This window comes from Mixophyes fleayi, chromosome 10 (assembly GCF_038048845.1).
Source record: "Mixophyes fleayi isolate aMixFle1 chromosome 10, aMixFle1.hap1, whole genome shotgun sequence".
Lineage (NCBI taxonomy): Eukaryota > Metazoa > Chordata > Amphibia > Anura > Limnodynastidae > Mixophyes > Mixophyes fleayi.
The window spans coordinates 45,087,796-45,099,853 of record NC_134411.1 but is presented as its reverse complement, the minus strand read 5'-3'; the positions used below and the strand labels follow the sequence as shown (position 1 = coordinate 45,099,853).

The window sequence follows — 12,058 nt, the reverse complement described above, 5'->3', positions numbered from 1 at the left end:
AGAATATAGGAATCATGACATGAACCAGGATAGCCTGCCACAAAACTCATTATATGCATGTTTGCATCATAGTCCACTTGCACATTCAGAGAGTGATAGTGGTGGCATAAGACTGTCCTGTAGTGAGGAGGTCTGAGACCAATCTATAACGCCCAACACATGAGGTACTACTGAGAGCCTACAGAATGCTATATTTAACTCATGGCACAGTGCCTCCTGGCTGGAGAAACATACACAGAGTCTGCAAGGCCCTGGTGTTCCTTATCCCTCCTTATCATTCCTTAATGTAATCACCTCCACAAATACATTTCTACAAAACGCCATACTGTCACACCCACAGTTGCGTACAGATTTGGGGCCATTTTTTATAGACATCATAGCTAAATGACCTGCGATTTGAGCAATTTCTCATCCACAACCTTTTTCCGGCAGGATTTCCAGCATTTATTCCGGAAACATTTCAAACCGCAGCTTGATACATGCCATGGTTTGTATTCTTACCATGTAAATAAATATCAGAACAGCTATGTTTGAACCAGCGGTTTGGCCTTTAGTAAATTGAGTTTTAAAACTGACAAGGAAATTGCTTAAAAACTGTAGTTTAAAGTGCGGTAGTTAAACCGTACTTTAGTAAATTTCCCCCTTATTAAGACATTCCCTGATTTATTACTTTTAACTTTTATTTTTAAAGCACTGACATATTCCGCAGTGCTGTACAAGAAACAAAAGGTAAAGAAGGCCCTGCCCAAATGAGCTTTTGGGGAACATCTGATACCTAAGGAAGTGGAATTATAATTGTAGCAACTAGTTGGGAAAGTGTGTGTTGTTATTACAATGCAGCACCATTATCAACCACCAATAACAAGGCAGTCCTTGGTGGATGGCATTTCCGTGCAGCTATCAGTGGTGCGTATTTATGGATATTTGAATTGCCTCTTCCTCTCAGATAAAGGACTTGAATTCTCCAGCTGGTCACTGATTATCTCATTACAATTGCACCTGTCAAGGGATGGGATATGTTAGGCAGCAAGTGAACTGTCTGTTCTTGAAGTTGATGTGTTGGAAGTAGGAAAAATGGGCAAGCATAAGGATCTGAGCAACTTTGACAAGCGCCATATTGCATACTTCCCAACTTTTAAAATCTGTCCTCCGAGAGATCGCAGAGGACAGGTCATGTTACAACTGTAGGGGGGCGTGGTGACGCCGTTGCATCAACATAGCCCCCCCCCTATTAGGGAAACACCTTCAATGATGCAATAGAGTCACAAGTGTCCGGGAGGTTGCCTACACTTCCGGGAGCCCTCCCCAAAATTTGTGAGCCTCCCAGGAATTCCGGGAGATAAGCAAACATGCCATACTGTGATGGCTAGAAGACTGGGTCAGAGCATCCCCAAAATTATAGGTTTTGTGCTGTGTTCCTGGTATGCAGTGGTACCTACCAAATGTGGTCCAAGGAAGGACAATCGGTGAACCGGCAGCAGGATCATGGGTGCCCAAGGGTCATTGATGCGCGTGGATAGCGAAGGCTAGCCCATCTGCTCCGATTCCACAGAAGAGCTACTGTAGCACCAAATTGCATAGTAGCTTGCTGCATATGGGGCTGCGTAGCCACAGACCAGACAGAATGCCCCTGTTGACCATTCCACCACCGAAAGTGCCTACAATTGGCACGTGAGTGCCAGAACTGGACCATGGAGAAATTGAAAAATGGTTGCCTGGTCTGATGAATCATGTTTTATCTTACGTCATGTGGATGGCCGGGTGCGTATGAGTCATTTACCTGGGGAAGAAATTACACCAGGGTGCACTATGGAAAAAAGACAAGCCAGCAAGGCGTTGTGATATTTGGGCAATGTTCTACTAAAAAACCTTGGGTCCTGGCATTCATGTGGGTGTTACTTTGACACATACCACCTAGCTAAACATTGTTGCAGACCAAGTACACCCCTTCATGGCAACAGAATGGTTTGAGACACATGACAAAGAGTTTAGGATGTTGACTCGGCCTTTAAATTCCCCAGATTTCAAATCGATCGAGCAGCTGTGGCATGTGCTTGAAAAACAAGTCAGAGCCATGGAGGCCCCACCTCGCAACTCAAAGGATCTGCCACTTGGTGCCAGATCCCACAGGACATCTTCAGAGGTCTTGTGGAGTCCATGCCTTGACGGGTCAGAGCTGTTTTGGCAGAATGAGGTGGACCTACACAATATTAGACAAGTGGCTTCAATGTTGTGGCTGATCAGTGTATGTATATATATATATACATATATATACATGGATATAGATACAGAATGTAAACACTGGCGCTCAAAACAGTATTGTATATATAGAGTAGTATAGTTCAAACCCACATAAACACTTCTTCCACGTGAGGAGGCAGCCTTCCTACAAAACTCTGGCTGGTAAGGCCGGAAATAAACATAGATAGGTGCAACTGAAGGATGGCGCACTGGTGATGTTTAGCAAACTTAAGCTAAACAAGGTGGGAACAATTAGATGAGCATGAGGATCAAATACAGGTCTCTGGGTTGGTATCCAACAATCTGTGTAATAAATCCAGTTCTTAAATCCAAATGCTAGACAGGATGGATAACCATATCAGACTCTAGTGTATAGAGAATTAACTCCAATGTCACAATATGCATATGCAGTTACTGCTCAAACGGAGCTGGCTGGACCAGTACAACACAGCCCACAAGTTCTCCAATTATATAGCAGCTAAGGGATGGAGATAGGTATGCAGAGTAATACAGTTCACCAAATAACAGTATAATAGGTGGAAGCGTACCAAAAGGTAATATAAAACCAGCTTATCTGTATTGGGGTCTCCAAGAGGGAATCTCAGCTCCGTCTCATGTGTCAGGAACCGGTAAACCAGCGAGTGCAGTATGCAGTACTTCTTGGTCTCGGGCAGCCGTCCCCATACAAACACCGCAATCAAACTCCAATCAACCGAGATAGTGAAGATAAAGGAACCATATTGTGTAGTAATTTATGTACAAAGGATTTATTCAGCAATGGTATACAAATGCAAACTCACATTGTGCAAAGTAATAATAAGCTTATCTGTATAGGGCAGTAGGTCAACTTGTACCAGTATGGATCCCTGGAGGGTTCTGTAGGTATTGCCGGTGATCTCCGCACAGAAGTATCAAGGTATATACTTGATACTTCCCTCTCGTACCTCCTTCCCCTCTGACCTCTCTATCAATGTTGACAACTCATCTATCTCCCCTGTTACCCAACTCCGCTGCCTAGGTGTCATCCTCGACTCCTCTCTCTCCTTTGCCCCTCACATTCACTCTCTTGCCAAATCCTGCCGTTTCCAGCTTCGCAACATTGCCCACATTCGGCCCTTCCTCTCCCAGGATGCCACCAAATCTCTCGTCCACTCTCTGATCATCTCCCGCTTGGACTACTGCAACCTTCTCCTTATCGGCCTCCCCCTCTCTAATCTCGCTCCCCTTAGATCTGTACTTAACGCCGCTGCTAGGCTTATTTTCCTCTCTCGCCGTTCCACCTCTGTCTCCCCACTCTACCAAGCCCTTCACTGGCTCCCCTTCCCCTACAGAATCCTTTTCAAGCTCCTCACTCTGACTTACAAGGCCCTCGCCAACTCCACTGCTCCCTACATCTCTAACCTTATCTCTATTCACACTCCCTCCCGCCCACTGCGATCATCCAATGATCGTCGCCTCTCTTCCCCTCTGATTACCTCCTCTCACGCACGTATCCAAGACTTCTCCCGCGCCGTTCCCCTCCATTGGAACAAGCTCCCCCGCTCCATCAGAACTTCCCCTAATCTGTCCTCTTTCAAACGAACATTAAAAACCCACCTTTTCCTTAAAGCCTTCCAGCCTCATGCCTAAACTCCCACCGGTCGGCTACCTCTCTTTCTCATCCCTTCTTCCCTTCTCCCCCTTCCTCGACTCCGTCTCCGTTTCTCCCGTCTCTCCGTCTCATCCATGTGTCTGTCTGTCTTCCCCTCCCTTTAGATTGTTCGCTCCTTTGAGCAGGGCTCTCCTACCTCCTGTTTCCATCACTTTTAACTGCGCTCTCCAGCTACTCTGCTCACCTCCTCTTGGTCCCTCTGCCCTCTGTCTCCTCTCGCTTCTCTCCGCTCCCCTCAGTGACTCTCAACCTGTCATCTGTGCCCACCCTTTTGGGCCATAGTTACCTGCCTATACTCACTTTTCCCCTCCCTCCCTCTCTTTCATGCTGTGCCTGAGCCCCCAGAGTTATAGTGCTTACTTTTACTTGTACTGTGCTGTTTCACCTTGTACTGTGCCATTGTTTGTCCCTGTACGGCGCTACGGATACTTTGTGGCGCCCTATAAATAAAAATTAATAATAATAATAATATATACACTAAGTGTCCAGGATGGTAGAGTGGCCTATGTCAATGTATACAGAAGATAATGGGGCCTCAACGTGTTTCGTCTCAAATAGACTTCTTCAGGAGGATATATGGAGTGCCCATGTACAGGGCTTGTTTTTATACTATGTGCGGTGGCCATTTTGCGTATGCGCAGTGCGCAGAAGCTCCCGCGCATGCGCAGTGCACGGCCGCTACCGCGCATGCGCGGAACACCCGCGACCGCGCGGGTGTAGCAGACTAAGGACAAAGATGATAGTCTCTCTGTATGTGTAGAGCAAAGTCCCAGGGCGCTAATGGGACATGTCAGATGCCACATCTGAAGTTCAGAGGGATTCCTATAGATTACATTAAAACGAGTGCGGCGGCCATATTTGCATTCCCCTGTCAAAGATGGCCACTACAGACTCCATCCACTAGTGATCTATATTGAGTGCCCTAATCTAAGATGGCCGCCACACTCGTTTTAATGTAATCTATAGGAGTCCCTCTGAACTTCAGATGTGGCATCTGACATGTCCCATTAGCGCCCTGGGACTTTGCTCTACACATACAGAGAGATTATCATCTTAGCCCTTAGTCTGCTACACCCACGCGGTCGCGGGTGTTCCGCGCATGCGCGGTAGCGGCCGTGCACTGCGCATGCGCGGGAGCCACTGCGCATGCGCAAAATGGCCACCGCGCATAGTATAAAAACAAGCCCTGTACATAGGCACTCCATATATCCTCCTGAAGAAGTCTATTTGAGACGAAACGAGTTGAGGCCCCATTATCGTCTGTATACATTGACATAGGCCACTCTACCATCCTGGACACTTAGTGTATATACCTTGATACTTCTGTGCGGAGATCACCGGCAATACCTACAGAACCCTCCAGGGATCCATACTGGTACAAGTTGACCTACTGCCCTATACAGATAAGCTTATTATTACTTTGCACAATGTGAGTTTGCATTTGTATACCATTGCTGAATAAATCCTTTGTACATAAATTACTACACTATATGGCTCCTTTATCTTCACTATCTCGGTTGATTGGAGTTTGATTGCGGTGTTTGTATGGGGACGGCTACCCGAGACCAAGAAGTACTGCATACTGCACTCGCTGGTTTACCGGTTCCTGACACATAAGACGGAGCTGAGATTCCCTCTTGGAGACCCCAATACAGATAAGCTGGTTTTATATTACCTTTTGGTACGCTTCCACCTATTATACTGTTATTTGGTGAACTGTATTACTCTGCATACCTATCTCCGTCCCTTAGCTGCTATATAATTGGAGAACTTGTGGGCTGTGTTGTACTGGTCCAGCCAGCTCCGTTTGAGCAGTAACTGCATATGCATATTGTGACATTGGAGTTAATTCTTTATACACTAGAGTCTGATATGGTTATCCATCCTGTCTAGCATTTGGATTTAAGAACTGGATTTATTACACAGATTGTTGGATACCAACCCAGAGACCTGTATTTGATCCTCATGCTCATCTAATTGTTCCCACCTTGTTTAGCTTAAGTTTGCTAAACATCACCAGTGCGCCATCCTTCAGTTGCACCTATCTATATATATATATATATATATATACACACACAGTGGTTGAAGTGGGGGTCTATACGGTGGTATGCCAGTCTGCCACTTGTCCTACTGTCTTCATTACTTCATTGTAAAACTATTAAATTCCAATTTATATATATATATATATGTATATATATATATATATATATATATATATATATATATATATATATATATATATATAAATATATATAAATATATGTATATACACATACATACATACATACATACATACATACACACACACAAATGTATCTATATATACATGCACACATATTAATATGTGTATATATATATATATATATATATATATATATATATACATATACACACACATATACAATATATACAGATATATATGCACACACACTCACAATTAACACATCTACATTGTGTGTGTTTCAAGCTGGTTCTGTATACAGGATTTCCTGAGCTCTCAGCCTGTGACGTTACACACCTCCCTTTATCTCCCTTCTCTCCCCCCCTCCCTCCTCCAGCTCTCTCGCTCCCACACTCTCCCCATCAGCTGCAGGAGCAGGTTAGTCGTCTCTTTTTATTGCAGATCTGTCTCACACTATCCTCTATCCTCCTCTATAAACCATTATTTCTGTTTCCATTCCTAATTCCTCTTGTCCTTTTGTAGATGTGTTTCCTTCTCCTTTCCTCTCCCTTCACATCTCTATGTTCCTCCCTCCTGTTTCTCATATCTGCATCTGTCTTTCTCTTTGTATTTCTCCATTCCCTTCACCTTGCGTCTCTGCCTGCTTCATGTCTTCTCCACACAACCTCCCTGTTTTTATCATTACATCTTTTTCCTCAATCTTGTGACCCTGTGATCAAATCCATGGTTTGCTAATAATTGTTCATTCCTTCAATCTTAATTCTGCTCAGCATCTTCCATTTTATGTGAATATACCCATTATTCCGTGGCTGAGTCCTATCAGCATTGCTTCCTATTCTCTATTTTTTTAGCACATGAAAATTCCTTCTTACACCCTTGTTTCATTCCTTACACCCCTCAGCCCTACCTCTCATACCTACATTTCATATTATATCATTTGCAGCTTCTCACATCCTTCTTATCTAGTAGTTCACCATCCCTCTTTCTGTCATATGGTATAGTATTTGTGAATGTCCCTATGTATACATGTGATTGATTTGACTCCCTTCGGTATAATAAATTGACTTCTCTTTTTGAATTTTCACTCCTCTGCTGTTCTTGATTCCATACCAAGCGTCTCACCCATATTATTTTGGTTTATCTCCTGATTTTCCTGTTATTAAAACCTTCACTGATATGCTCCTACTTGAAAATAACCCATGTTTTACATATTCTTCTATATTTCATATGCAGGGATATAAAATTGACTTTTGCTGCCTACAACCTGAAACATCATCAGTTTCACTGTATCACTTTTTTCCTGTCTCTTAACCCTCATTTTCAGGCCTGGAAACTATTCCTTTTCTTAGCCTAAAGAATTTTTCAGCAAGCTGCTTCTATGAGCAAAAGGATGTTCAAACAGTAACACCAAGTTGATAGGTATTGGTGGCACATTTCTTTTTCAACATTTACTTTATATATATATATATATATATATATATATATATATATATATATATATATATATATATATAAAATGATAAATAAGAATGATTTGCATTGTATAGTGTACACTACAGTAATACAAATGTTTTTATTTTTTCCGATGTTGAAAAAGGAGTAGGAGGGTCATTATCTTATTTGTCATTGCCAGGATGCACAATTGCGAAAGACACCCCTAGTTTATGGACCTACAGAGATTTCCTCCTATGTAGACGCAACGTTTGTTCTAAACCAAAGCAGCCAATCAGACACTTGCTTTCATTTTTTAATTTGCAATTGACAGATAAAAATCTAAATGCTGATTGGTTGGTGCTGTTCATGTTGAGAGTATTGGTTCTGTCTATCTATATGCAATTCAAATGGTATAAAGCCACAATCTCCTTGATTAATCTTATCTTATTTTTCTGCTTAGGCACTTCCAGCCTTCTCCCTCTACACTTCAGTGAGATGAGGAATGTTGAGAAAAAGAATAGTTGACAGACTTCTCCTGGCATCTCAGCATTTCATCTTGTCAGCTTTTCAGACATTCTCTGGGCACTGGCTTAATAATCTTGAAAAGTTTTACATTTTAAACCAACATTTTCCCTGACAGATTTTGTCATAATATTTTCTGGCTCTGGATAAAGTTTAGAAAGGCCAGAAAGTTACAGATTTCATTCACTGCAGCTACCACTGAGGATATACAAGATGAATGAAGAATGCGGTCTCCTGGGTCGGGACCTTTCCAAGGTGACAGATGAAGAAATGTTGTCCCATAGCAAGGAGGAACTTGTGAGAAAATTGAGAGAAGAGGAAGCTGAAAAAATGGCCGCCCTTATCCAAAGGGGCCGTCTAATCAAAGAGGTCAACCGCCAACTCCAAGGCCACCTGACAGAGATTCGTGAGTTAAAACAAGTAAACCATCGTCTTCAGGAGGAAAACAGAGAGCTGAAAGATCTCTGCTGCTTCTTAGATGATGATAGATTGAAAAGCAAGAAGTTAGCTAGTGAATGGCAACTCTTTGGGTATCATGCAGCTAAAGTGTTAAGGGAGGACTTGGGTGGGTATCTGAAAAAACTTTCTGAGCTTGAGAGACGTCAGGATGAGCTTGTGCGGGAAAATTCATGTCTTTCTGAAGTTTTTCTGGCACTAGAAGAAGATGGGTCATCCATAAGACATCATGCCAGTCCTGTGGCTTCATCTGAGCTAAGTCTATTACCGTGTGGACCACGAGACTTGGGAGACGGGAGTTCTAGTACGGGCAGTGTAGGGAGTCCAGACCAACTCCATGTTGTTTGTTCACCTGATGACTGAAAGAGGGTGGGAATTTCAAATTGGTGAATGTATGTAGCTATGAATGAAAAACTATTGGCCTTTACAATGCGACTGTAAGGTCAATTGAACCACTAACGGGGTAGAGGGGATTTGGGGGTAACAGCTTGGTCTTATTTCCCATCTACTCCTCTTTGTGTATATATTATACATTTAAAAACTCTAAAGCCATTCATTTTCTGTAAATAAGCAGATGAAAGACAGCATATTCTGGGCACCCAATCACTGATCTCTGTAAATATACAGGGGAGATATAGCTCAGTCTTTGCTCCCCAGTCACTAATCTCTGTATATAGAGACAGCTGAGAGAGACAGCTCAACAAGATTTTCACTGTCATTTTATTCTAAGGACGTAATTCTTATTTTTCCAAATGTGTGTTTTTGTAAATACAACTGCGTTCACTAATGCCACAGTTTGCTACACATTTTACATGTAACCGCTGCCTGAATAGGTATAAGTTTGAATGTATTTTCCCTTTGCCAAAACAACCCATCTCTTGCAATCCATGCACTGTACAGACGCCCCAATTCCCGCACAGTATCATTATGATTTAAGTTCTAACATCTTCGCAAAACATCAATCAGAAATGATTCGTTCTTGTCTGCACGTGGCTCAGGGTAGGCTTCCTAAGGCCACCGCTGAAACATTCAATCTTATAAATGATTAGGCAAACAAATTATACTAACATTCAAAGAATAAAATGATAAACATTTACTTTCATTCTTACTTTATATAAACAAATGTGAGACAGTATTATTGTTTAGCATAATGCCCAAAATGTGAACATTAACCAGATAATATTAAATTTGTCTGTCACAGTTGCAAAATGTGAAATAAATGCATTTCTTATCAAATTTAGTGGTTTTCATCCCAGGAGATGTGTAGGGAAGGCCAGGGCAGTGTAGGTTTAGTAATGATGGTATTAAAGAAAGAAACAACTGAAACATTCTTCTCTGCAGCAGTTCATCTGGGCTTAAAATTACTTTGGCAACGCTCTTAGGATCCTGATGGTAATTTTATCTTTGATATATACTGGCGAGCAATGTCCCAATCTCTTTATGTATATATTCTTTACCTGATAATCTCACTATGTATATGAAACACACACACACACACACACACACACACACACACACACACACACACACACACACACACACACACACACACACATATATACAGATATATATATATATATAGATACATATATATATATATATATACTGGTGAGGGCTTGATTTCTGCACATGTTTCTCAACTCACAATCAAATAAATATATATTTGGAAATGTATAATTGTCTTGCAATGATATATATGTTCTATTAATTGGCTCACACAATGGTGGACATATAGGGGCTCATGATTGGTTGGTCCAAAAAGTTATCTCTAAAAATCCACATGTAAAACGAGTATATTTACGTCCAAATGCTGAGTCGGAGGCATCTCAAGATGCATCCAACTCTGCACTGGTGGCATAGGCCCCAGATTTATGTCAGCCGTACTTACAACTAGATACACTTACACCCAACCAGGTAATAAGCACAAGAAAAGTTTGTTAACATTTGTTTTGATAGTGAAAAACACATTACTATTAGGGTTGGTTTAAAAACAAAACAAAATAAACCCTCTATGATACAGCAGGCATAATTTTCCTTCTCGTGTTTGAATTAAAGTAGCATAAAATTCCTTGTTATATATGCCCACAAAATCATACAATATAGACAAAATAGAAAAAAATGACGAAAGCACCTGAAGAATTCGCTTCAGAAGCGAATGTGCAATCAGCCAACCAGTATCGGCTAGTTAGTGCTGGTGACCATCATTATCATCAACGTGTATTTGCACCAGTCCCCAGGCACCTGCAAGTGATACGGCTACTGCATACTTGCCAATCTTTAAATGTTGGCCTCCGGAAGATCCGGGGGAGAGGTGGGAGGGCGGGGGTTTGGCGAAACACAGTATTTTACCATGCGGGCAGGCCAAAATTATGCGATTCCCAGTGAATTGCAGTCATGCAGTCTCCAACCACTAGGTGATCAATTGCAGGAGGATGCCCTACGTTCCTGGGATACCTACCCGGAATTTGGGAGTCTCCCGGACATTCCAGGAGAGTTGGCAAGTATGGGCTACTACTACTCTGTCTACAATTGCACGCCCCTTCCCTTCCCTGTTCTTCTAGAAATATAAGAAGGCGCGACTATCATATCTACATATGGATATAGGTGTAGGCTTTTTTTGTGGGCATGTGAAGTTTGCGTATTTTACAATAAGCAAATGGGCGTACTAAAATGAGGTTGTGCTTATCACAATTTTCATCTTTTTTGCAATGCCCCCTTGAAGTAATCTAACGCGCTTATTGCATTCAAAATTGCTGCAGTTGGCTTCATACACGCATACATATCCTTCACAATGTCACACCCATTTCCTTTTCTATTGTTTGAGTTTTTGTCTTCAGACTTATAAATAGCAAACCAGGAAATATAGAGACCCCAGCCGGACTGCCTGCATCATCATATTACCATGTGTGAATAGCATTATTCCCAAGTTATAGGGAAAGTAAGTGTTGAAGGGCCCTATGTTAATATGAACAAAACATCCATAGCATGTGATATGTAAGCCCTGTTTTGGAAACCATCCGGCCGGTGTACTTGTTCAGGGACATATTTTTTTACAAGGAACCTTTTTAGTTCCCCCTTAGATGCTTTAAATTACATACCTAGATTGTGGACATTCTTTCTTTTGAATTCAATGTAATAGACATATATGCCTATGACTCGCATCATCGATTGGATAAACTCTAGCAGAGACTATCTAACACTACCTGACTCTTCAGCCTTTTCTCATTAGGGGCATGGGAAGTATGTAGCCCTGCATAAATGTCCTCCCCCACCACTGCATCAGCTGCTTGATGCCAGCATTTTAAAAAACAGTCAAATATCTTTTTACTGGGGATTTTCAAAGGCAGCAATGTCTCCAGAAAACATGTGGGTTAGGTGAGCATGGAGATCTGCATTCAAAAGAAAACTCTCCAATGTCTGTAGATTCAGCTTCCATCAGATATACGGTACACTGTTAAGCTGGGTACACACTACAGAAATTTCAACCAACTTTTTATGCAGAGCGATTTTACATGCGATCGATGGGCCGATCGCTCGGTCCATGGACTGCATACACACTAGCCTTGTTTAGG

At 41.9% G+C, this 12,058-nt stretch overlaps 1 protein-coding gene across 1 annotated transcript; it reads left to right on the top strand.

Moving 5' to 3' along the window:
• The first annotated feature begins 6,431 nt into the window (after nt 1-6,431).
• Nucleotides 6,432-9,722, top strand: CCDC85B (coiled-coil domain containing 85B). Its single transcript, XM_075188630.1, has 2 exons — nt 6,432-6,491; nt 7,969-9,722. Exon 2 carries the CDS (start codon nt 8,244-8,246, stop codon nt 8,847-8,849), a length of 606 nt encoding a protein of 201 aa, XP_075044731.1. The 5' UTR covers nt 6,432-6,491; nt 7,969-8,243; the 3' UTR covers nt 8,850-9,722.
• Nucleotides 9,723-12,058: the final 2,336 nt, after the last annotated feature.

Bases quoted from the DNA above. Each gene is read 5' to 3' on its own strand.
- CCDC85B (XM_075188630.1), top strand. From the start codon at position 8,244: ATGAATGAAGAATGCGGTCTCCTGGGTCGGGACCTTTCCAAGGTGACA.